Source organism: Protopterus annectens, chromosome 4.part0, assembly GCF_019279795.1.
Source record: "Protopterus annectens isolate FY-2018-M chromosome 4.part0, PAN1.0, whole genome shotgun sequence".
Lineage (NCBI taxonomy): Eukaryota > Metazoa > Chordata > Ceratodontiformes > Protopteridae > Protopterus > Protopterus annectens.
In genome coordinates, this window is record NC_056733.1 from 825,527,301 (window position 1) to 825,554,921 (window position 27,621).

Sequence of the window (27,621 nt, forward strand, 5' to 3'; positions counted from 1 at the left end):
ATTCAAGTCATTGATCAAAGGTACAGAAACCTAACATAAAGGAGCAAGGGCACCACTTGCAGGAATCTAAATCTGTATTTTATTCAGAAAAATTTAGCACTTTTGCATAAAGCTTGTCAGACTTAGAATCTGTCAAATTTTAGACAAAACTGCAAAATCTTTCTGATTAGAACACAGGTTTATTTAGATACCTGAGAGTAATGAGCTGCTCCTTTGTATTTGGTTTCTGTATTTAGTTTTTGTTTCCACCAGTGTTTGTGAGCAGTTGTATGGTATGCATTGAACTGGATTACTGCTGAAAGGTACTTTCTAGTATTGTGCGTGTGGTAGATCCTTTAAATAATTCACTTTTCATAACATATAACTGTGTACATAAGTCTTGCATATGAATCAACATCTTCTGAAGTGTATTTTGTATCATTCTGAATTGCTGTACCCAAATGTGAGTTATAGTTGGAGCACAGCATTTGGAAAGGCAAGGTATATTATTCAAGCTTTTCATTCTATATAGTCTTATCTGGGGTTTGGGTTAAGACAGGAAAGTTAGCTGACATGTGGGATTACAAAGCAATAATTACATTTGTGTAACATGAGAGAACAACAAAACTTGGAAATATTGGACTTTGTTGAACTTTATACGGGACTCTAAAGCATGTGCCCTACTTCATGTCATTATTCGGAAAAATACTTGGGAGAGGGAAAGAGGAGGGAGAAAAGTCAACTGTAAGTAAAACAAAATGCATGCTTAGCAGTTTTGTATCGGTTTCTCATTTCTCTAGGAGACAATCTGATAAAGAATGGCTTCAGGATAATGTTCTCTGAAAACATTTATGGGTTTTCCCAGCTGAAAGAGCTGTAAAGATAAGACAAAACCACACAATGCTTAGAAGCACAGGCTGCACCATGCATCTTACCATAGATGACCTTTTTTATGTTAACTCCAGTGTGCGAGTGTGGCTGTCAATGTGGAACATTTGTTCCTGTTGGGGCCAAACTTCAATATTTGAAGATGTACATAGTTTTATAGGCTCATAGGTTGGTACTAGGCTATCGGCCCTAGGGCCAATATAAGCCTAGCCATAACAATTCCTTGGATATTTCTTCCCACAATATTTACTTCCCTGGACCCCTGTCTAGCAGGGTGACTGACGTGATCCCGGGGTGAATTTCCCATCTCCCATCCAATCGTCAAGGTTCCTTTTGAAAGGGCCAACGAGGTGCTCTGCTTGACGGCAGTCTGTTCCAGAGTATGTGGAGTCTCTGGGGCAGGAACCTATCCCTTCAGCATGTTTTGTTCATTGTGATGACAAGGTTTAGATCCCTGGAGTGTGTGGCTCTGAGGGATTGGGATTTCTTTAAGTGGAGCATTCCAACAGGCAGGGTTTGGCATGGCCATGTATGTTAAACAGAGATAGTCTCTGAGCAGACAGTATGCCACAGAGTATAGCTGGAGTTTTTTTTAAACTGTCAGCATAGGGCATCTGCTTTAGGCCTGTGATTCTTTTTGTGAGGTATTTCTGTGGCTTTTCCAGCTGTTGCAGATGTCTTGTGAGGTACACACCAAACGGGGTGTTGTACTCTATAATGGGTCTAATGAGGGGATGAGTACACTGGGACAATGACCTCCTTTTTTCTGGATGAAAAGCCTTTAGTGATGAGGTGTGCCATATAGAAGGATTTCCTGACTGTTATGGCAATGTGGTTATCGAAGGTGAGACCACTCTCCACCTGTGTCCCTAAGTCTCTCATCATAGGTTCATACTAGGCTATCTGCCCTAGGGCATTTATAAGCCTAGCCAGAGTGTGTGTGGCTTTCACCACCCCTTAGGATGAGAATACTATACCCATTAGTTTGCTGTGCCTCTGTCCAGCAGTAACACAGAGATGATTCCCGGGGTAAACCTACGATCTCCCATCCACTCATCAAGATTTCTCTTGAACAGAGTCAGTGAGGGGCTCTGCCTCACATGGACTGGGATTCTGTTCCATAGTGTAGGGAGTCTCTGGGTGATGAATCTGTCCCTCCAGCACGTCCTATTTATATCCGTGTTGAGGTTTAAGTCTCTTGCTCTCGTGGCTCTGGTGGATTTGGATTTTTTGAGGTGGAGCATGTCCATTAATTCCGGGTTGGACATGGCCTTGTATGTCAGGCACAGATCACCTCTGAGCAGACGGTATGCGACTGAATAGAGCTGGAGTTTCTTCAGTCTGGCATCGTATGACATATGTTTGAGCCCCTTTATCCTTTTAGTGAGGAACTTTTGGGGTCTTTCCAACTGCTGCAGGTGTCTGGTAAGGTACATTCCGAATGGGGCGTTGTACTCAATCATTGGTCTGATGAGTGAAGAGTACAGGGGTACAATGACCTCTCCTGATCTGGATGTGAATCCCTTCATGATCAGGTGGGCAATGTAGAAGGTCTTCCTAACCACTTTGGCAATGTGAGTGTCAAAAGAGAGGTTACTGTCAACTTGGGTCCCCAGGTCCCTGATAACTTCTTCCGTGTTTAATGGATTACCACCTATGTGGTAATTAGGGGTTACCTTGTTTTTCCCAAAGGGTATGACTATACATTTTTTGGCATTTAGCTTAAGGCCATGGCTCTGGCACCAGTTATCCATTTCTAGGAGACCTCTCTGGAGGATGTCTGTGTCTGATGGAGTGTCAGTTATGGTGCCCAGTTTGCAGTCATCTGCAAATTTTGTCAGCCACAATCCCCCTATGTTTGCCTGCACTTCAGAAAAATAAATGCCGAACAAGAGGGGGCCCAGGACTGAGCCCTGTGGGACACCGCTCGTGACCGGCTTAGAGTCTGACATGGCACCAGCAACTCTAACCCTGTGTGTTCTGTCCTTGAGCCAGTTTGCAACCCATCTTGTGACATATGGGTTTACATCTAAGCTGGTGAGCTTTTCTATGATGCCCGAGTGGGGTATTGTGTCGAACGCTTTTGCTAGGTCAAGGTAGGCTGTGTGAACTGCCTTACCCTCATCAATGGCCTTAGTGACTGTTTCGAAAAAGTCGACCAAGTTCAAGAGGCAGGATCTGCCCTTGACGAAGCCAAATTGGGTAGGATCCAGTGTCTGTAGGTCCCCAATGTCTTTATTTATGAGTTCCATTATGATCCTCTCCATAGCTTTGCAGACGAGGCTAGTCAAGCTTATGGGGCGGTAATTTCCAGGGTCCGTAGAAGCACCGCCTTTGTGGAGTGGGACCACAGTTGCCGTACGCCATTCTTTGGGTATGTATCCTGTAGTAAGGCTAAGATTAAACAGCAGCCTTATGTGTGGGTTTAGTTCCTCATTGAGTTCGTGTAGCACACAGCCGGGGACACCGGTTCCATTGATGCTGTGTTTTTTGCTTTAGAGAGAGCAGCTCTCACCTGGGCATCTGAGATGTTTGGGAGGCTAGACTCTGGTGGGATAGATATTTCTCCTTTTGGGGGGGAGGGAGGGGAGAAATTTGCACTGAACCTGTCTGCTAGTATGTTGGCAATGTCTGTGGGTTCAGTGATTTTTTTATCATTTTGGACTAATTCTGAGCATATCTGGGAGTTTCCACCCAGGTTTCTAACATAGCTAAAGAAGGCCTTATGATTGTCTTTTGTCATTAGCGATTTTTCTCTCAAAGTTGGCCTTGGATGATTTTGAGTGATCGTAGTTTTTTGCTAGTATTGATCAGAGATGCCTTCCCTTTTAGGGATTTTGCTCTGTCATGTAGTAGCTTTCTCCTCTTGTTGTAGAGTTTGTTTATGGCTGGGTTCCACCAGACCGGGCGCCTGCCTTTGGTGGAAAGGGTCTTGATTTTATTAGGGATTGCTTGATCCATACATTCCTGGAGGTGCTCGTAGAAGGCATTTGTATGAGTTTCAGCAGCGTGGGTTGTGGTTTCCACTGGCTCGGGGGCCTTGAAGGATACCACTCCAGTCTTAAGAAGTGTGAAGTTTGCTTTTGAGAAGTTCTTCACTGTGGTCTTTTTGCTGGGGTGGGGCGGATGTGGATCTCCAGTGAGATTAATTTATGGTCTGATCACACAAATAAGGGATATACTACAAGTGTGGAGCATTTTGTCCCCATGTTTGTGATGATCAGGTCTAGTATATTTTCTCCTCTTGTGGGAATGGTGACTAGTTGTTCCATAGCATTTGAGTTTATGAACTCCAGGAACCTTTGGGCTTGGGTGTTGGGGCTTGAGTAATGTTCCCAGTCTATGTTTGGGTAGTTGAAGTCACCCAATATGATGGTGTTTGGAGAGACATTCATACTCTCCAGTGTCTTCAGGAAGGCTGTGTGGGTTTCCTGAGTTTGAGAAGGTGGTCTGTAGCATGTTACAAACTGTAGGGCAGTTTTACCTATGGTTAATTGCACCTGGATGGTCTCCGATGCTTCGTGCGTTGCCACTAACCTGGAGGTGTGGGTATCCTTTATGAATATGGATACTCCCCTCCTTTTGTGGTTCGGTCCGGATTTTGGGGCAAACGCATGATATGAGGTATAACCAGATAGTGCTGGGGTGCTCTCAGGAGCCTTGAACCAGGTTTCAGTCACAGCACAGACATCGATGTTCTCCATACTGAGGAGGGCTTCGAGGGCTGCATCTTGAGGTTTAGACTTCTGGCATTGAGCAGTATTACCCTTAGTTTTTCTCCATATTTGTTTTCTAGGGCGGTAGGTTTATCATTTGAGCCTTGCCTAAAAAAGGCACTATGGCCGTGGCAAGTGCCTTTGCCAATATCCGGAAGCCCAGGGTGACAGGTGCAAGCCGCCTTGAAGCAGCGTGGCTTGTCAAGCATGTCATCCCAGGCAGACAGACATTGGATCCCTTAGAATGACACCAGTAATTAAGCCAATTATTAAAGCTGATCATTTTGTCTCTGTATTGTGGCATCATTCTTGGTGAGGGTAGGATACTGCTCAGGGTCAGGGTCATACCGGCCTGGGCTACATAATCTGAGAGCTCCTCTATGTCTCTTTTCATGTAGTCCAGGGAGGTACGTCTCAGGTCATTCACACCGGCATGGACAATGACTGAGTCATACTTGTACTTGCTGTGGAGTGACCTGAGTGCTTGTGTTATGTGGCAGATTCTAGCGCCTGACAGGCAGCTTACTGTGATCTTTTCCTTGATCAGTCTGGTGAGTGGGACGTCAGTGTGTCTGACTATGGAGTCACCTATAACAAGTGTGTCTGGCATTGTGTTTGGCCTTAAGGGCTGTGACTGTTTAGCACACTGACTTTGAGAACTATGTGTTGCATGTCTTATGTCTTGTGTCTAGTGTACTGCCTTTGTGTTTAGTGTACTGCCATCTATGTGGTAATTCACGGGTACATGATTTTTCCCAAAGGGGATAACTATACAATGTTAAGTTGTCAATCTCGCCTTCATTCTTGCTTGATGGGTTCGGAGCCGATCCTCGCCCACTGCACTTTGCTAAGCTCGAGAGTCACTTTTACCAGCTCGAGGCAGCCCCATATCCCATGATGCAAGGCGGTAAGTACCCTGATCTCGTTTGCCGCTTCGCTGATGAGGTCCTCCTTTTACCAGCTCCTGGTAAGTGTTTTATATTAAACTGCTTTTAGCCCCTTTTCACTTTTAAACTTTTTTCTCTTAAAGATCTTTCATTTTTAGTTAATTGTAAGCCCCTTTTTGACTAAAATTATCCTTCCTCCTTAATTTTTTTAGTCAGGCCTTCCTTCCCTCCCATCCCCCCCCCCTGTCAGGGTGTGTGTGTGTGAGGATGTCCTTCAAGGATGCATCTGCAGTCCTTACAAATGGGTTGTCCTGTTGTCAGGCAGCCCTTCGGTCGGCCGGATTCCAAAGTCTGGGTCTGGCTTCGGCTGGTGTCGCACTTCACCCGACGTCATTGCGGCAGTTATTCGGGTATAAAGGCATCAGCCGACGCCATTTTCCTCGGTCTTTCTTGCCGCGTGGCGCCCGAAGCAGAAGCTGTTCGCAAGTGCCGGTCGGTCAGATCCAGAGATTACTTCTACCGAATACTACTTCGAAGACTTTTATAAAGCTAAGTACCCCGTTGGGGACTCTTTCTTGCCTCAGCCGATGTCAGAGAAAGTTAATAACTGTTTATCTTGTGGGAAACAAATACCTCATAAAGATTTCCACTCCTATTGCATACATTGTTTAGGCCCAGACCACGACGTAGCAGCTTGTCTAGCCTGTGCTTCTTTTAACTGACGGACGCTTAGACGTTGCTCGGACTTTGCTGAACAGATTTTCGGCTCCGATTTTGCCTACATTATGCCGTCGGATCCTCCGACGCAAATAACCAAAAAGCGCAAAGAAAAGGACCGACATTCGCGCTCTGCGGTTTCGGCTGAAACCGCGGTTAAGCAATCCACGAGTGTCTCTGTTTCGGCCGAAACCGAGCAAGCGGTTCTTTCTTCAGCCGATAACTTGCCTTCTACCGAGGCCTCTTCTATCCTGGTAGAAACGGCTTCTGAAATCCAGCCTTCTGTTGCGATTTCACAGGATTTATCAGACACCATTCCACTAGATATTTCTACCCCTGCACGTGGAGCTGCTAGGCCTCCTCCAGCTATGTCTATTAAGGCCTTTGCCAGGGCTAAAGCAGCCAAAACTTCCAAACCTGTGCCTGCCAAGCCCCCCTCTCACAGGCCCAGCACCAGCTCCCATATGCTTTCTTTGGCACAGGATCTCATCACTTTAATTTGTGGATCCCAGCCTCATCCAGACAGGGCCTCTCTCCCTCCTCCAGAAAAGAGGCCTAGAGCAGAGCCCCCTGAGCCAGTAGCCACAGATGATTCTTCTGATGATTCAGAACATACAGACCCTCCTGAGGCTTCTTATTCTCCTTACGAAGACTCTGATGCTGAGGAGTCCATCCCTTCAGCCTCTCCTCCTGAGGAATTTTCCTTTGGGGAAACCTTACATGCTATGAGGGAACAATTTCAGTGGCAGGGCCAAGATTTCTCAGACACTAGAAAAAGGCTTAGGACCTTTCTACACTTACCACAGCATAGGCCTTTAGCTATTCCTCCAGTTCTATCTGTTGTTGTTGATGCATTTAATGATGCTTGCACTACTCCTGATACTTTACCTCCGGCTCCTGCTAAACCAGATATGTACTACAAGGTCCCGGACACTCATCACCACTTATATAAGGCCCCTTTTGCAGATCCAGAGACTATCTCCCAGGGCCCTAAAGCTGTAGCAGCTACTTCTTCTAAAAACCCCCTCCCCTCTGAAAGGGAATCTAGGTCCTTAGAGAGATGGGGTAAAAAAGTTTACACCTCTGCTACTTTGTCAGCTACGGCTTTGAACTGCCAATTTCATATGATTCAATATCAAGAGTTTATGCTTGACCAGTTGACTAAAAAGCTGTCCTCTGAAGAATCTTTAGATAAAAAGTATGTTCAAGAAATGTTGCATAACATACAGCAGGTTAGTAACCATTCTTTAAAATGTGGCTATGATGCACTGGAGGCTTCCTTTAGATCAGCCATGACTGGCACAGTTATCAGGAGGCATGCATGGTTGAAAGAGCAGGCATTACCAGACCATGTCAAATCTAAGCTTTTGGATGCACCTATGGACAAGGTCAATTTATTTGGTGCCCCGCACAGCAGGTTCTGAAAAGATGGAAGAGAAAGCAAAATCTGTGCAAACAGTAAAAGATTTCTTACAAGTTCAACCTCCAAGGTTTAGCAGGAATTGGCCCTCCAAGAATTGGTCCTTTCCGGACTCCTCTAAGGCACAAAGAGGCAGGAATAGGCGCTCTAGAGGCAGAAACCAATCCGGGGTGCCTACAGGGGTCGCCAGTGGCAGGGTAACAACCAACGAGGCACGGATACAGCCACCACCACTACAACAACTCAATCACAGTGACTTGGCGGTGGCACCGCCTACCAGGGAACAACTAGAAGCACCCTTAGGTGGAAAGCTAACATTATTTTCAAGAAACTGGCACTGCATTACAAGAGAAAAATGGATTTTGCAGACTATAGACAAAGGTTACAGGTTCCATTTCCATACACTACCAGGAAAGAGAGGAATGCCAAACCTACCACCTTCTCAAAGAGCAGAAGCTCTAAAACAAATATCTCAATTATTAAGAATGCGTGCTGTGGAAAAGGTACCATTAATGGAGCAAGGGAAGGGATTTTACTCCAGGCTCTTCCTGGTACCAAGAAAAGAAAACAAATGGAGGCCTATTCTAGATCTGTCCGCTCTAAATACATTCCTCATTGTTCCAAAATTCAAAATGCTGACCCTACAGCAGCTTCTTCCCATGCTGGGCAAGGAGTCTTGGCTGGTAACTCTAGATCTCAAGGAGGCATACCTGCACGTCCCCATAAGACCAATTTGCAGAAGATACCTCAGATTTCTTGCAGGATCAGAGCATTATCAATTCTCAGCATTGCCTTTTGGCTTATCTACTGTGCCCAAAGTGTTCACGAAATGCCTGGCATCAGTAATCGCTCATTGCAGACTTCAGGGAATTCAAATCTATCCCTACCTGGACGACTGCCTGATACAAGCGGACAACAAAAACAAATTAACAGAAGACTTACAAAGAGTCATCTACCTGCTACAAGCCCTGGGATACACAGTCAATACAAAAAAGTCAAGGCTGATTCCATCCCAAATAATAACCTTTCTGGGTGCAGAACTGGACACATCAAAACAAATGGCATTTCTAACTACAGAAAAGAAAGAGCAACTTCCTCTCTATTTCCTGGCATTAACAAAGCAGAGCCATCTAACTGCAAGAAAAGTGCTACAAGCTCTAGGCTTCATGGCATCCTGCATAATTCTGGCCCCTCATGCCAGGCTTCATATGAGAAAGCTACAGTGGTACCTAAAGAATTTGTGGTCTCAGCACAAGCACAGCCTGGAAACCAAAATTCCAATGATCCCATGCCTGAAGCAAGAGTTCTTATGGTGGGCTCAGGCCTGCCAATCAAACACAGGACTGCCCTTCTGCAAAAGTCAACCGAGACAAACTATCACGACAGATGCCTCAGACCTCTGTTGGGGGGCACACATGATGGACAAGTGCATTCAAGGCCTATGAACTCAAGACCAACTGCATCTGCACATAAATCTAAAAGAAATGATGGCAGTAAAATTGGCAATCCAGGCATTCAGATCTCCTCTCCACGAAGGCCAGCTGTTGATAAGGACAGACAACACCACAGTTATGTGGTACATCAACAAACAGGGAGGCACACACTCATAACCCCTATGCCGGCTGGCACTAGACCTATGGGATGTGGCTCTGAGCTACAACCTTCAGTTACAGGCAATTTATGTACCAGGGAAGGAAAACATTCTAGCAGACATATTAAGCAGAACTACAACAGATGCCCACGAATGGATGCTGCATCCGGACATCTTCAAAGCCATCACAAGAGAATGGGGATTACCACAAATAGACTTGTTTGCATCCCCATACAATCACCAGTTGAAGAAATTCTGCACAAGGACTTACCACCCACTTGCTTGGAAGGTGGACTCCCTATCCTTCAGTTGGAAAAGCCTGACAGCATACGCATTCCCACCACTTCCTTTGAATGCACAAGGTGCTTCTCGAGATCAAAGAGGAACGTCCGAGGATCATTCTGATAGCCCCAGACTGGCCAAGACAACATTGGTACCCACTGCTGAACAGCATGTCCCGGGAACAAATATGGAAACTGCCCCTGATCCCATTACTGCTGACACAGAACAACTACAACTTTCTGCATCCAAACCTAAAAACTCTGCAGCTAACTGCCTGGAACATTACATAACAGAAATTAACCCAAATTTATCCCAAAGGGTTAAGGACATAATCCTGGAGGCTCGTAGACCTTCAACAAGAAAGAACTATGCAGCTAAATGGAAAAGATATCTCATCTGGAGTGCTGCAAAAGGGCAAGATGTGACACTGGTGAACATAGCCAACATCCTGGAGTACTTGGCGGAGCTCTACCACACAGGCCTGTCCTATTCCTCCATCAAGATACATGCATCAGCTATTTCAGCACAATACAGCTTGGATCCTCCTGTCTTCTCGCATCCTCTGCTCAGACAGTTTCTGAGGGGAATTAAAAATGTAAAACCTCCCAGGAAACCTCCATTGCCAGCATGGGACGTGAACTTTGTGCTAGAAAAGCTGACTCTACCTCCTTTCGAGCCAGCAGCTACAGCAGACTTGCAATACTTATCCTGGAAAACTGCCTTCCTGCTGGCAATAACTTCAGCAAGAAGGGTCTCTGAACTACAAGCATTAATGGCAGTACAACCCTTCCTGATCTTCCATCAAGATAGTGTCCATGAGAACAAATCCTACATTTATGCCTAAGGTGGTTTCCAGAGTCTCTTTAAATCAGGCTATCCACCTTCCTACATTCTTCCCCAATCCACAAAACAGGGGAGAAAAGCTCTTGCATACCTTGGATGTACACAGACAATTACGCTACTACCTGGACAGGACAAAAAACAATAGAAAAACTGACCAGCTCCTGGTAGCTTATGCAACAGGAAAAGAAGGAAAACCAATTTCTAAACAGACAATCTCCAAATGGATAGGAAATTGCATTAGACTTTGTTACTCCTACCATGGAAAGAAAACTCCAGAGAACATCAGGCCTCACTCCACAAGGGCCACAGCCGCTACCACAGCTTTCTTAAGAGGAGTGGCTACCAAGGACATTATAGAGGCTGCTACTTGGACCTCCGTGCATACATTTGCCAAGCATTATAACTTGCCTCTATACTCTAGATCCCGTGCTGGCTTTGCCACTGCTGTTTTGCAAGGGATCCTGACTACACCATAATCTATTCTCATTTCCTCCTCCCCTAGTTTAGCTATGGTATTCTACCCATTTGTAAGGACTGCAGATGCATCCTTGAAGGACATAGTACAGTTTTGTACCTACCATAAATGTAGATGTCCGAGAGGAATGCATCTGCAGTCAGGATTACCCACCCTCCTTCCCCTCTGAGGTACTCCTAGGGTACTTACCAATCTTCAGCTAGCTTGGGGGGATCTATTATGGTGTATTTGTTTGTATATATGTACATACATGTTTATTTTGTGTGTTTGCTCTCTACTATTTGGAAACTTTGACATTTATCCAAATTTAGCCTACCAAGAGGGCACCTGGCATCTGGGGCAAGAAACACTGAGGAAAATGGCGTCGGCTGATGCCTTTATACCAGAATAACTGCCGCAATGACGTCGGATGAAGTGCGACACCAGCCGAAGCCAGACCCAGACTTTGGAATCCGGCCGACCGAAGGGCTGCCTGACGACAGGACAACCCATTTGTAAGGACTGCAGATGCATTCCTCTCGGACATCTACATTTATGGTAGGTACAAAACTGTACTTTTTTACTGTTTAAACTTTAATTGTTTGTTTGGGACTGTGTGGTTCTGTTTTTGTGTCCACTATGTCCAAAGAGCAGAGGGTCTCAGGCTTTAAGAAGTGTGACTCGTGCTGTCAGAAGATGTCTCTGACAGACGGTCACACTTCTTATTTATACTGCCTGGGACCTCTCCACCTGCAGGACTCCTGTGCAATTTGTCATTCTTTTAGCCAGAGTCCTGCAGGAAAGGAGAAACAAACTTATTCTAAGGGGACTCCTTAAACCGGAGGGCTCCCCGGCCAAGTCGGCCCCGGGAAAGCCTTCCAAGTCTAAGGCCCAGGCTTCTGTACCAAAGCCTTCGGCCTTGGCTCCGACTATGTCGGAGTCTAGATCGGCTCCGGCTGGAGCCGATCCAACCTTGGCAAAATCTTCGGCACCGATGGCTATCTGTGCCGATACTTCTTTGGTCACCTTGGTGTCAGTTCCGAGTTCTGGCTCCGACCACCATGTGGCCCAGGCTTCGGTGTCGGCGCCGACCGACACCGCTATTTCGATGCCTGCATCGGCTCCGGCTGGAGCCGATGCATCTAGATCTTCTCTCGGAGCCGAAAAGTTATCGGCTCCGACTGGATCAGTGGGTTTGTCGGCTCCGATGGTTCCTTCGAGGAAGAGGTCCAGGTCCCCCTCTTTGGAACCGATTGTCGGCTCCGGCCTCACCTCTTCTTTCGGAACGGAGCCATCTACGGGAATAGTTACTGCTATGGCTGAAGGGCAGATACCCCCTCCTTCTGCACCTTCAGCATCTACTCTTATCTCCTCCTCGAGACCTTCCTTGGAGGGATTCGGTGGTCGGGCTTCCCTGGTCTCCTCCGAGGGGGTGAGTGGCATCGGACCCTTGTCCGACCCCGCTCTTCCCCTTGGAGCTTCGGCCTTGGTGAGCTCGGCTACGACATCTGCCTCGGAGCCTTCCCTTTTGGTGGGCCCGGGAGTCCCAGTTTCTTTGGAACGGGTTCTCTCGGACCTCCCTGGGAGGAGGGGGGCCTTGGAGGTGATGAAGAGTGTGCTGGCCACTGGGCTCAGTCAGCAGTCTATTCCCTTAGCTCCTCCCTCTACAGTGCCTGTTGATACCTCTTCCATCTCTCTTGCTCCCGGACCTAGGGATCCACCGCCTCAGGTTTCCCCACTGGGAAGAACCCCCTCTTCCGAGGATTCTCCTGACCAGTCAGGAGATCCTCCGCGCAAGAGGACTTGTAAGAGGAAACACCTGGACTCCCCTGAGTCTGCCACTTCAGATACCGACTTAGATGAGTCAGAGGGATCCCCAAGATCCCCCTCTGAGGATGTCTCCTTTTCAGACATCCTAGAACTCCTAAAACAGAGGGGAAACTGGCCCTCCATAAATCCCACCGAGGATGAGTCGGTATACCTAGAGGCGTTTGGATCTCGACCCTCCACCTCCTGGGTGTCTCCACCTTTCGACCCCGTTATGGAGGTTATTGCTCGAAAGGCTTGGGCTGCTCCTGATTCTGTAGAGCCAGTTCCTAGGAGGCCATCTAAATTTATTACAGCCCCTTCTGAAAAGCAATTCCTTACTAAAGGTGTCCCTGTTGATGCCATGGTGGTGGCGGCCGCCACTAAGAAGGAACTTGCAGATCCTTCCGTACCTGTCCATCCTCCTAATAAGGATTCTAGGACCATGGATAGGTATGGTAAGCGGATGTTCTCTTCAGCGACCTTTGCCATGCGTTCGCTGAATTATTTGTCACTTCACCAGACTCCAAAGGGACATCCTTAAGGAACTAGGTGAAGTAGTGCAGGATCCTACGGCTGCAGGGGCTCAAGAAAAGATTGCTTCTCAGCTAGGAATCCTTAATTCTATAGCTAACTCCTCCATGCGACTGATCTCGTATGCAGCAGATGGAGCGAGTAGAGCGGCGGGTACAGGTGTGGCTCTTAGACGTCAATCCTGGATGCGGCTCTGTAATTTTGCAGATCCCTTTAAGGCGTCCTTCACGAATTCTCCCTTTGATGGGTCAGCGTTGTTTGGCCCTCAAGTGAAGGATACATTGACCAGGTGTGAGCAGGACGGCAAGACTCTTTCTGCCATAGGGGTCCGTTTTTCTACCCCTTCTAGACCTTACCCCAAAGGTCAGAAGGGCGGAAATATGTGGTTCCGTAAATCCCAAGGAGTCACGCCAGATGCACGTGGTCAGTTTACCCCTAGAGGCAGAGGGGGTAATAACAGACGCCGCTCTAGAGGCAGAGGGGGTCCACAAAACCAGGGAAGCAGAGAGCCTCTCTCTGACAAGCCCTTCCAGCATCCCTGAGATGTTGCCCGACTGTCCATCCTTGGAGGCAGTCGGGGGAAGACTATCGCTGTACCCAGAAGCCTGGCGTTCCCTCTCTCACGACAAATGGGTACAGTCGATCATATCAGAGGGTTACAAGATTCCTTTCGAGGAAAGTCCTTTCACTCACAAAAATTCCCTTCCAGATGTGCCACCCGGTCTAAGGGAAATTGCAAAGTTAGAAGTATCAAAGCTTCTACAAAAAAGGGCCATTCCGCCAGTTACAACAGACCATTCAGAGCCCGGAATCTACTCAAGATTCTTTTTGGTCCCCAAAAAGACGGGAGACTGGAGACCAATATTGGATCTCAGCAGACTCAAGTCTGTGAGAAAGACAAGATTTCGAATGGTCACACTTCAATCAATTTTGTCCTTCCTAGAAAAGGACAACTGTATGTGCTCAATAGACCTTCAGGACGCGTACTATCACATAAAAATTCACAGACGCTCCAGAAGGTTTCTCCGCTTTCGGCTGGGGTCCAGTCATTTTCAATTCAGAGCCCTGCCCTTTGGTCTCACTACAGCCCCCAGAGTGTTCACCAAATGTATGGCAGTGGTCACGGCTCACCTGAGACGTCAAGGATTCCAGGTGTTTCCGTATCTCGACGACTGGCTCCTTTCAGCCACCACCAGGCATCAACTTCTTCAAGCCAGGGATTACACCCTAAATCTCTGCACTCAGTTAGGAATTTCGATCAACTACGAAAAATCCTCCTTATTGCCCTGCCAGTCTATTACTTTCATAGGTGCAAACTTAAACACTATTCGGATGTCAGCAACCCTCACAGACCAAAGAATCTCAGATATCCAAAGTCACGTGAGGATCATCCTTGCCTGCAAAAAGGTACAAGCCAGAATGGTTCTGAAGGTGTTGGGCCTCATGGCTGCGGCCATTACCCTTCTTCCCCTGGCCCGCTTCTACATGCGTCTTCTTCAATGGATGTTGTTCACCCAGTGGTCTTACCAACAACTTCCCATGCGTCACCAAATCCTGGTGACAAATTTGCAAGAATCAACTGTCATGGTGGATTTCTTCCCCCCAGATTCATCAAGGCAGACCCTTTGTATCCCCGGCCCCGGTAGCCACAGTCACTACGGACGCCTCCCTGATGGGGTGAGGGGGTCATTATCAGGGCAGGATGGTTCATGGGACGTGGCAACCATTCGAATACCACCTGCACATAAATGTCCTAGAGATGAGAGCACGTTGCAAGCCCTCAACGACTTTCTTCCCTTGAGAACAATTGCAGTTCACACAGACAACATGTCTGTAGTATGGTATATCAACAAACAAGGCGGAACCAAGTCTTACCCCTTGTGTCGAGAAGCTCTCAGACTTTGGCAATGGGCGATCTCCTCTCATCGGTTTCTGGTAGCAACGCATATCCCTGGGAAAACCAACATTCTAGCGGACAGATTGAGCAGAGCTATTCTCATGCCTCACGAGTGGTCTCTCAAACAATCAATAGTGGAGGAGATTTTTCTAGAATGGGGCCGCCCATGTTGCGATCTTTTTGCTACTCCCCAAAACAGCAAATGCCCAGACTTCTTTTCTCTCTTCCCACTGCCAGGCCATCCCCCCAGAGATGCTCTAACCCAGGATTGGCCTCAGGGACTTCTTTATGCCTTTCCTCCATTTCCGTTGATTCCACAAGTACTCCAGAAAGCCACCAAATGATTCTCATTGCTCCCTATTGGCCTCGACAAATTTGGTTTCCGTTCCTCCATCGTCACCTATTGGTGCAGCCGTGGCATCTGGACCCAGTGCCAGACCTTTTGATTCACCAATCGGGTCAGCTGCATCGGTCTATTCCTTCTCTCAACCTCACAGCTTGGTTGCTCCACTTCCTTCCTTAGCCAGGCTTCCTATGATCTCTAAACCTGTTAGGGATATCATAGTGGCTTCCCTTAAATCCTCTACTAGAAGGATTTATACCAGCAAGTGGAAACGCTTCTCTTGTTGGGCATAAGCTAAAAATATAGATCCCTTTACTGCCCCTGTTCAAGCAGTTTTGGATTTCTTAGCGGAAATCTTTCACTCGGGCTCTTCATCTTCCACGGTCAAAGTTCAGTTGGCTGCTATCTCAGATTTTCATGTCGGATTTGCAGATCACAACATTATGTCCCACAGGCTTTGTAGAGCCTTTCTAAAAGGAATTTTTCTCATGAAACCTCCAGTCAGGAGTCCTCCTCCTCAATGGGACCTAAATCTAGTGCTGACATCCTTAATTCTTCCTCCCTTCGAGCCAGCTGTTTCATGTTCCCTGAAATTTCTTTCATGGAAAACACTCTTCCTTGTTGCTATTACCTCGCAAGGAGAGTGTCAGAACTTCATGCTCTCTGTTCGTCCCCCTTATTTGGTCTTCCACAAAGACAGGGTATCCTTGAGGACTAATCCAACCTTTTTACCTAAGGTGGCCTCGAAAAATAATTTGAACCAATCTATTGACCTCCCTGTATTTTTCCCTAATTACTCAAACAGATCGAACAAAATTACATTATCTTGATGTTCACCGCCAACTCAGATATTATTTGGACAGAACAAAACAATTCAGGAAATCCGATCAGCTCTTTCTTTCTTATGCTGAAAACAAGAAAGGCCTTCCTGTCTCCAAAGTGACCTTATCTAGATGGCTTTCTTCCACCATCTCGAAATCTATCAGCTCAGGGAAAACAGCTGTGCTCAAAACCTAAAGCGCATTCAACCAGAAGCTTAGCCACTTCTACAGCTTTTCAGGCTAGACTTCCATTAGACACTATTAGTGCAGCAGCCACTTGGGCCACTCCTCATACCTTTGTTTCTCATTGCAAATTGGATTTGGCCTCCAGGGATAGAGCCAGTTTTGGCTCTACAGTTCTCAAGAGTCTGTTCCATTGAGCCACCCAGGATAGAGGTGCTAGGGACGCGGTCCCATCAAGCAAGAATGAAGGCGAGATTGACAACTTAACATTGAGAAGTTATGTACCTACCATAACGTTCCATGTTAGTTGTCTTCTCTCGCCTTCTTTCTTGCGACCCTCCCTCCTGCCCCCTGGCCTGGACAGACCTTTTTCTCCCTATATGGAAGAATGCTTCTTAAGACCAGATAGTTCTGATCTACCTTATAGCCCATCCTTTAGGCTTTTTGCCTTTTCTTTCCTTCTGGGAAGTTTTTTGTGCTAGGTGTTATTGCCTTTAGGTACCAAACGAGATCTGGGTACTTACCGCCTTGCATCATGGGATATGGGGCTGCCTCGAGCTGGTAAAAGTGACTCTCGAGCTTAGCAGTGCAGTCGGAGCCGAGGATCGGCTCCGAACCCATCAAGCAAGAAAGAAGGCGAGAGAAGACAACTAACATGGAACGTTATGGTAGGTACATAACTTCTCATTTCTTGGCATTAAGCTTGAGCCCATGGCTCTGGCACCAAGCATCTGTTTCTGTTAAGGTCCTTTTTGTAGAATATCCCCATCATTTGGGGATTCGGTAATGGCTCCCAGTTTACAGTCATCTGCGAAATTTGTTAGCCAGAGTCCATTAGTGTTGGCCTGTACTTCAGAGAAGTAGATGCCAAACAAGAGCAGTCCCAGGACTGAACCCTGAGGTACTCCACTTGTCTGGAGCTGGTTTGGAGTCTGGGTTCTGTCAGTAAGCCATTTGGCAACCCATCGAGTGACGTAGAGATTTATGCCCAGCTTAGTAAGTTTATCTATGATTCCAGAGTGGGAGATGGTGGCAAAGGCCTTGCCGAGGTCCAGATAGGCTGTGTGGACCGGCTTACCCTCATCCACAGCTCTGGAGACTGATTTGAAGAAGTCAATCAGGTTCAGGAGACCAGATCTGCCCTTCACGAACCCAAACTGGTTGTCATCCAGTGTTTGAAGGTTGCCATTGTCTTTTTTTTTTTTATAAGTTCCATGATGATGCGTTCCATGCCCTTGCAGATCAGGCTCATCAGACTGATGGGACGGTGGTTCCCGGGATCCAAGGTGGCTCCCCCCTTGTGGAGTGGGGTAACTGTAGCTGTGCGCCACTCAGTGGGCACAAATCCTGAGGTGAGGCTATGATTAAACATGACACTTAGGTGAGGTGCCAGTTAATTTTGTAGTTCATGTAGTACACAGCCCGGGATGTCATCTGGTCCCATGGATGCTGTATTCTGAGCTTTGGAGAGTGCGGTTTCCACCTGTGTGGCTGTGATTGCCGGAATTTGACAATCTTTTGGTACTGAGATGGGCCTTTTAGGGGGTGAGAGAGGGGTGAAGTTGGCACTAAATCGATCTGTCAGGATATTGGTAATATCCTTGGGATCAGTATATTTAATGCCATTCTGTTTTAGCTCCGAGCATATCTGGGCATTGCCATTTAGATTCCTGACATAATTATAGAATGCCTTGTGGTTGTCTTTGGAATCTTTGGCAATTTTATTTTATGTATTAAATTAATAGGTTTTAGGTTTTTTTCCTTTTTTTTCATTTCCTTTTTTTGAGGGCTTTTAAACAAAATTTTGTAATGTGGCATAGGCTCAAATGGATATAAGAAACAACTGTATAAAAGATCAACCTGCCAAACAGTGTATGCATATAACACAAAAGCTGGAACTAGACATTTTAACAAAAACGCTGTTGTACATAAAAGGTGGGAATAACCTAAGATAATGACTCTTTCTGTAATGTCTTTAAATGTCAATGTTATCGCAGATAAATACAAACAAAGTAGCAAACTATAAAAAAAAATGTAGAGTACAAATAGCTATGCTACATGATTTGCAACAGAATTGATGTCTAGGGGGGCCCAGAAGGGCACATATAATAAAAGCAGGGTAGATTTTTGAAGAAATTTATGAAAACATTTGGCATGGAAGATATGAATTCAATACTAGGAGTGTGGAGAGAATTTACATATTCCCCAAGATAAAAAAAAAAAACTGGGCTAGGCTAGAGAGAATTTACATTTTACAGGAACATATGCATTTAGTTGAAGGTCTTGATATGCACCCAATAACTATTTCAGATCCTGTGCCAATAATTAAAATGAAAACACAGTAATGAAGTAAAAATGAGACACTGGCGTTTCCCACCTATCTGTTGAAAAGAGAGGAGTTTAAGTAAAGGGTAGTGGAAATTTTTCAGGAGCTATTAGAGCAAATAGAAATTTCTTCTGAAAATATAGCTGAGGAGTGGGATAAAATTAAAGTGAAGTTGAAATATAGGGTGGAAGTAAAAGAAAGGGAGATGTGTTTAAGAAGTAACAATAATTATTTAGAGGGATTGACAAATGTTAAAAGTATTGCAAAATAGGGGGAATCCTACAGTACAAGAGGAAGAGTAACTGCAGAATGCCAAACAGAAAGTATGGGATTACCTCTATAATATGCATGAATTTAGAAAGATTGCTATTAAGCAACTTTTTTGATAACTCTTGAGCACAAAAACTTTTAGCACAATGACTGTGGCAACAAAGTAGAAAGGGCTTTCAAGCTTAGGAAACTTATTACAAGGTAGATGAGAGATCCTGTAGAACATTAAAGTATTTGAGAAATTCTCTGAAAGTCCCCTATGAAGCAGAGAAATATGAAATCAAGAAGTTACAAATGGAAATGTTTATGGAAGAATTAAATATGCCAAGGTTAGAGGTAGATGAGGCTCAGTTACAAACAGGATAGGAGGAGATCAGGTAAAAATGGTGATGGAGATCAGGTAAAAATGGTGATGTGTAACCAATCTACAGGAAAGTCCCCAGGAATAGATGTTAGTTCTGTGGATGTTTGGAAGCTGGTAGGGAAGAAGTAATTGACGAAGATCTGAAGGTTTTGTTTAACAGTTTTTTTAAGAGAAGTACCAACATCCTAGAAGAAAGCAGTGGTAACTGTAATACCTAAGCAGGGTAAAGATCCATCAGATCCATCTTCATACAGGGCCATTTCAATACAAAACCATGATTATAAAGTGTTATGTATATAATGGCTAAAAGAATGGCAAAACTAATGCAAGAATTAATAGATATGGATCTGTGTGGTTTTGTAGAGGGGAGGCAAACATTTGACAATATTAGCATAACAATTGATGATTCTGATGGAAACCGAATGCAAGAAAATACCACTGTTAGGGAGTCTTGATGCAGAGAAAGCATTTGACAGAGTAAGCTTGGACTTTGAGCAGGGCAATGGAAGCATTTGCATTCCCTGATAAAATTATACAGTTGATTAGGAGGATATATGAGGGATCAGAGGCAAAAAAATTAAAGTGGGTGGGTTCCTGTCTGATAATTTCTGCTTGAGCAGAGGAACCAGGCAGGGGTGTCCTCTTTTTCTCCTTTGTTTGCATCATATTTAGAACCATTGGCAAAGAAAGTAAGGGACTCAGAAATTCAAGGATACAATCGGTATAGTTGTTACGAAAAGCTGGCTCTATTTGCAGAACTTATTTTATACCTAATAAATCCAGAAAAGTACATTACAGTGTTGTAGAACACCCCCCAACATCTTTATTAAGTTGTACATATAACAAAGGCAGTCTTACATTTTCTAAATGAAAAACATACAAAATGATACCACTTTAGTTCTAAATCATTTACATCACAGACACCATTGAAACAACTGTAGTTGCAAGCATTATACATTGCTTATAAACCATCCAGTCATTGTCAGTTAAGCATTAAATGGCTCATTCAAATCTGCCTCTTAAACCTCTTTCCTGCTCTGCAAATATTGTTCTCACAATTCCTATTTTTTCCTATGTAGTTTCCTCCTTCCCTTTTCTAAAGATTCTAATTCCAGTTTTATCTCCGTTACTAAATATATTCACTACTTCTAGTAAAGTTGGTTTAGACTTTGATTTCAATTTTCTAGTAATTGCTTTTTTGGCAGCCACCATAATTAGATTCAGCAAGGCTTTATTATGCTAGGCAATACTGGTTCTGTAGCATAACTCAAAAGAATAATCTCCCCAGTCTGCTCACCCAGCATCTCCAACAGGGTGGTCTGTAGGGAATCCCTAAAGTCTGCCAGCTCATTACACTCCCAAAAGATATGTTCCCAGCTACTTATTTCTTGTCCGTCACACCTCCAACATTTGTTATCCACCTGAGGAAAAAATCTTTAGAGTCTATTTGGGGTATAAAAATACCTATGTAAACACTTCGGGCAAAGATACTAAATCTTCTAGACTTTGTTGCATATTTGGGAGATATGCATATATCCCCCCATTGTTTTTGTGAATTGCTTATCCAGTCTCTCTTCCCAATCCTTTCTAAGCTCCTCTGATTTGATTCTTACAATTATGCAATATTTTATATGCCTTACTAATTAATCCTTTTTAATGGCAGCTTCTGTTCTAGATTCTATTAAAAACTCTAACAGTGCTGGTCTTTCATTTAGGAGTCCCCTGTTTCTTTTTACCTATACTCTATCAATCCTTGATAGGGGAAGGCAGTCTCTAACCTGCAGTCCAAATAAATTCTTGGCCTCTTCCCATTCTGTTACCTTTACCTTTCTAGTTATTTGCTCCCAATACCTTGGTTCTTTTGCCAGTTTTCTCCAATAAATTCCAGCCCCCTCTTGCCTCTGTTATCTGTATCCCTGACCACTGTCATCCCTATCAGCAACATCTCTCTTTTCCATTCTCGTGCTGGTTTGGTTCTTAAAATACTCCCTGCTATTTTATGAATATACTGTGTATAATTTTGTTTGTTAGGAGTCTACATCCAAAATCCCAACATCTCCTTATTTCTTGAGCTTCCTCCCTGTGTCTGCATCATTCCTTTCCACTTTGAATTATAATTTTCTGCTTGTGCTATGTACAAGAGCCTTAACTGTGTTGCTGGAAAATAACCCCTCAGATTAAGTAATTCTAGTCTGCCTTATTCTGTCGGTAGAATTGGCTTATCCCACTTTGCCCTTGCTGTTTTCCCTTCCCAGATAACATTTTTCAACTTTTTTTTTTAATTTTTTTGTCAGCTTTTCCTCTAGTTGATAAAACTATGCCTGACATGTGTAAGACTAAAGGGACTAAAAACATTTTAATGGCTTGTATCTTCGTATCCATGTAACAAAACTTCTTCCCACATATCCTTAGCTGCCACCACAGTCTCATTCCTAATCCATACTCCTAAGTACTTAATTATCATGTCCCCATAAATATGGATATTGTTGGACCAATTCATGTGTGGATACATAGTTTACCGCTATTGCCTTTGTTTTAACTTCATTAATTTTGTATCCCAAGAAGATTTGAAATGGTCTTAAAATGTTCCACAACACTGTAATGTCCCTTTCTGGATCTGCAAATAGAGCCAGCTTTTCCTGATTAACATATCAATTATATCCTTGAATTTGTCTCATTTTCTTTGCCAATAGTTTTAAATATAATACAAACAGTGTTGTGGAACATTTTGAGACAGTTTCAAATCTTTTGGATGCAAAATTAATAAAGCTACATAACTGCGACTGCCTTTGTTTAACCCACACACAAATTGGTTCAGCAATATCCACATTTATGGGGACATAAAATTAAGTATTTAGGAGTATGGATTAAAAATTATGCTGGTGTGGCAATAAGGATATGTGGGAAGAGACTAAAAAAGATGATACAAAAACTGAGAACTTGGAAACTCTGCTATATGGATAGTAAGATACAAGCAGTTAAAATGTTTTTAGTCCCATTAGTCTTCTATACAGGTCAGGAATATTTTTATCAACCAGAGGAGAAGTTGTGAATAGCAATTAATAGAGCTGAAGGATTTTATCTGGGAGGAGAAGACTGCAATAGTCAAGTGGGATAAGCTGATTCTTCCAATAGAACAAGGTGGATTGGGATTGCTTTATTTGAAGTGGTATTTCAGAGCTATACTGTTATACATAGCACAAGTAAAAAATATATATATATATTTATATAATACACATGTATACATATACACATATGTGTATGCATGTGTGTGTATGTATATGTATGTATATATATATATATATATATATATATATATAATATATATATATATATATATATATATATATATATATATATATATATATAAAATTCAAAGTGGAAAAATGGAAACAAGTGTAGATTGGGATTATGGATGTAGATCATTAATGAGGATAACAGTAACCATACAGAATATTATATTCATGAAGTAACAAAGTATTCCAAGAACTAAGCCAACACAAAAATGGAGAAATATTCTGCTGATAGGCACGACTGCAATTAGGGATACAGACAATAGGCAAGAGGAGACTGGAATTTATTGGGGAAAACTGGAAAAAGAACCAAGGTATTGGGAGCAAATAACTAGAGATGGGAAGGGAATAGAAAGGAAAGATGCCAAGAATTTACTTGGACTGCAGGTTAGAGATGGACTTCCCTATCAAGGATTGATATCAGAGTATAGGCACAGAAGATTTAGTAAAATCTAGAACAGAAGCAGCTATTAAAGCAGTAATTATTGGAGCATATAAGATAGTATATGATTGGGAAGATATTAAACGGTTCACAAAGAAACAATGGGAGGATATATGTTTGTCTCACAAATATGCAACAAAATCTGGAAGAACTGGGACTTTTGCTTGGAAATGTTTGCATAGATATTTTTATACCCCATGTAGACAGACTACAGATAATTTTTCCTCAGGTAGACAGCAAATGCTGGAGGTGTGATGGGGAAGAAAGAGGTAACCGGGAACATATTTTCTAGGAGTGTAATGAGTTGGTAGACTTCAGTTTGCTGTGAATTTTTAATCTCATCAGAGATGCTGGGTGAGCAAATTGGTGTAACTAGGGAAATTATTTTTCTGAGCTATGATACAGAATTGGAATTCCTTAGACGTATTAAGGACTTGCTGAGTATAATAATGGTGGCTGCGAAAAAAGCAATTACTAGAAAACAGAAATCAAGTCTAAACAACTGTACTAGCAATGGAAATAGATGAAACAACTGGTATTGGGATCTTTAGAAAAGGGTAAGGGCAAATAAGTAGGAAAATGTGGGAACAGTATATACAGAGGAGGAATGAGGTTTAAAAGAAGGCAAGCTTCCAAGTACATATAAATAATATTTTTGTAAACCATAAGTAGCCTTTCTAGCTTGTAGACTAGAGACTTACAGTTGGAAGCTTGCATTTACCATAATGTGGTTCTGCAGGGACTCAATGTACAAATTTCCTAATAGAACAACTGCAGACTCTCCTATTTACTCTGAGTTAACTGAACTGTTTAATGATACTGGAATACCGACTATTAAGATTCTTATAAAACATAACACTTAAGTTGGGTGATCTTAACAAGGAAATCACTGGCTTACAAACGGTTTTGACTCATCCTGATTTTAATTCCTGCCACCCACTGTTTGACAGTATTGCACACAAAATATCCAAGCATGTCGCAGAAATCATCAGAACCAAACGGAGTAAATTAAGGAGAGATTTGCATCAATACAACTACAAGACAACTTCTCCTGTGTCTCCTAACCTGGCTGATAACAGAAATTATTCTCGGCCATTTCAAAGGGGACCCACTTTTTCACACAGGTTTGTTGACTATTCCTATTTTCAGCCTGATTTACACCTTAGGAATAGTGCTCCTGATAATTACAGACTGCAGTCAGCTTCTTCCCCTCCTCCATCCCGGCCAGTTGCTTGCAGTAACAGCACAACAGAGATGGTGCAAGATTTAAATTCATCCCCTCAGCCTTTTTTACCTGCAGGGAATATAACTACAGACAGAATAATGTTCTCCCCCCACAGAGGAGCCAGAGGTGGGGAGGTTCAGTGAGAACAAGAGGGGTGGGGGAATGAGAGGACAAGGCAACAGATGCAGAGACTTTGGGAGACCTTTGATGACAAGGAATACAGCGAGAAACTTTCAATGACTTGTATAGAGCAGCATACTACTACTGCTGACACTTTAAATTCCTTTATTAATGTTACTTTCATTAATAACCATGACCACGGAGAGAACAATTCGTCTACTTTTCAGAAAATTCTAACACAGTAAATCTTTTGTGCCTTACACACATTTGAATCAATATATCTGTCCTATGAATAATATTACTGCAAATGATGTACAGAATAATGCTGTATTTAACCTCACTACCATAAATTTTCCAGCACAATACTTGTCCTTGTTTAATAAGGGTTTTACCTTCATACTGGCTCAGAGAGCTGCTGTAGCAGATATACTGGTTAACTTACGCTTGATTGTGAGAAAATTTAATTTAAAAAGTTCTTTTGCTTCTAATAATGATGACAGTACTGACATGACTGACTCTCAATCTACTTATAACACAGATTTAGAAACAGGGCAGCTAAAAAGAAAATTTTTTTTAACCCTCCATTAGGTAACACTTTGTGCACTTTTCTTAATGTATGTGAAAGAGACACAAAGAGATTTGTGCAGTACAGTGAACCAAGACAAATGGTTTAACCTGACTAGGGAAGAATCTCTGGCTCTCAATACACTTTCTGCTGACAAGTCCCTTAGAATTATGCGTGCAGATAAAGGCACTGGGATAGTTTTAATGGAACAAATAGACTATGTTAAACAAATAGAATGGGACTTGCAGGGCAATGAATATTACAGGCCTGTTTCTCTGGACTTTGTACAGCAGTTTGATAAAATAGATACATTGTTAGAATCACTTGAAAATGATAAATACTAAACTTTAGAAGAGCAGCAATGTTTAAAAGTTAAAAATCCTAGCAAGTCTTTTAGCATCCCCAAGGTACATAAAAATGCACAGCACCCTCATTTCAGGCTTATCGTATCAAACAAATGCACCAAAACAGAAAGGATTTCTGAATACATAGACAGCGTCTTAAATCCTATAGTGCAGCGCACACCTTTTTACATCAGACACCTGGCATTTTTTAAATGAGATTTACAAAGCTAATCTAAACATTGATGAATGCATTTTTGTTACCCTAGATGTTGTTTCTTTATACACTAACATTCCTCATAAGGAGAGGCTAGACTTTGTAAAGGGTTACTTAACTAAATATGCACATTATTTATTATTTATTTATTTATATTTGTTGACCGGAAGTGTCCGACTGGACATAGTTCCATTTTCAGCAGAAGCTCGGGGAGAAAAGCTCCACAGTTAAAATAAACAGACAGTAGTTACATTGGATTACACAGCGATTAACAATTTACATAGCAATTACTTTCAACATATTTACAGATGAAGAACATAGTACATCAATAGACAACTAGAATCTTTATCTGTGAAGTAGATAACAGACATTAACAAATGTTACAATAAGAATTTCCTGCTGTATAATAAATATTAGGCTTATGAGCATCTGTGCTTGCTATAATCAAGGTAGTTGGAGTGGAAAGAAAGGTAGTGGTTGGATGGGGTGGGTGATATTAGAGTGGGAGTTGCAAGGGCATAGCCAGCATGGTTTTAGGTGCACTTTTAGTAAAGTTTTGAAGTGGGTGCATGATGGTATGGAGGTAATTGTGGGTGGGAGGGAGTTCCATAATTTGGTTATTGCGCAAGAGAATAGTGCTTCACCAGCAGAGTTATTGGCTTTAGTGATCTGCAAGTGATTTTTGTTGCTGGATCTCAGTGGTCTGGTGGTGCGACAGGGTTGGAGTAGATTGTGGAGGGATGGGACATTTAGTGGATGGTTTACTAGTTTGTGGGCAAGTGAGAGTTGACACCATTGAATGAGGTGAGGGAGTTCAAGCCAGCCCAGTTCAGCAAGTGAGAGACAGTGGTGACTACGGTAGGATGCCCCTGTAGCGAATTTGGCGATTTTGTTGCAGCAGGTCTCTCACTTGTTTAGATCGCATTGCCTTAGGTTGGTATATATTGGAGAGGCATAAAGTAGGGTGGAGATAAGATGGGAATTTGCTATTGAAATCTTTGCTGCTTTGGTGAGAAGATGCTTATTTCTGTATAACGCTCCTAGTTTTTTGTGGACTTTTTTATGGTCATGGATATGTGAATGTCAAATTTTAGTTTGTCTATTTCCACTCGTAGCAATTTTGTGTGTTCAGTTGGGTATATAGTGGTGTTGTCTTTTGCTGTGATGTTAAAGTGAGAGTTGTTTTGAGTATGTTTGGTGGGTTGGAAGATGAGTAGTTTAGTTTTGTTTGGGTAGAGTATTAATTGGGCATCAGATAACCAAGTTTCAGCAGAGGAAAAGGCTTCCTGTGTGACTTTTTGCAGTTTGGGTAGGGACTGGGCTGAGCAGATGATGGTTGAGTTATCTGCATATTGTATGAGTGTGCCATGTTTGGTGGCAGAGGCTAGATTATTGGTGAAAACCGAGAAGAGTAGGGGTCCAAGGATGGATCCTTGGGGAACCCCTATGGAGACAGGTAGTTGGGGAAATATGTAATTATGCCATACAACGGACTGTTGGCAGTCAGACAGGTAACTCTGAAACCAGTTGGTGACTGATTGTGAGAAGGATAGGTTATTGAGGACAGAGATAAGTTGTTTGTGGGACCATGTCAAATGCTTTAGATAGGTCTAGGAAAGTAGCAGAGGAGAGTTAACCATTGATGTTAAGTTGTCCATCTCGCCTTCATTCTTGCTGGATGGGTTCGGAGCCGACCTCGGCTCCGACTCGGCCACTCTAAAAGCTCGAGAGTTGGTTCCACCGGCTCGAGGCTCCCCTTATATCCCACAATGCTAGGCGGTATTACCTCAGATCTCGTTTGCCGCTACAGCTATCGAGACGTGTTGCTTCACCGGCTTCAGGTTAGTGTAGGAAATAGTTTAAAAAAGTTTATTAAAACCCTTTAAATTAGTCTTCCTTACAGTATCCCCTTATCTTAAAGGTTTTCTTATCCCTTTCTTCTAGTCCTGAACCTTTTTTTACCTCAAGAACTTATATGTTCTTCCCTTAGGCCTTCGGGCCCTCCCATCCCCTTGGAGTGTATGTGTTTTCTGTAGGAACTTTATAATACTAAATAGCTAATTTATTTAGTTTAAGTTTTTTGTTATTAGTGTATAG

The 27,621-nt window shown here is 43.3% G+C and overlaps 1 protein-coding gene across 1 annotated transcript in view; it reads left to right on the forward strand.

Moving 5' to 3' along the window:
- Nucleotides 1–27,621, forward strand: part of LOC122799600 (mitogen-activated protein kinase 1-like) — a 605,676-nt gene that overhangs the window by 307,239 nt on the left and 270,816 nt on the right. The window contains exon 5 of the mRNA XM_044068770.1: nt 4,042–4,068. Coding sequence (XP_043924705.1) covers nt 4,042–4,068 — 27 coding nt within the window. The remainder of the gene's footprint in view (nt 1–4,041; nt 4,069–27,621) is intronic.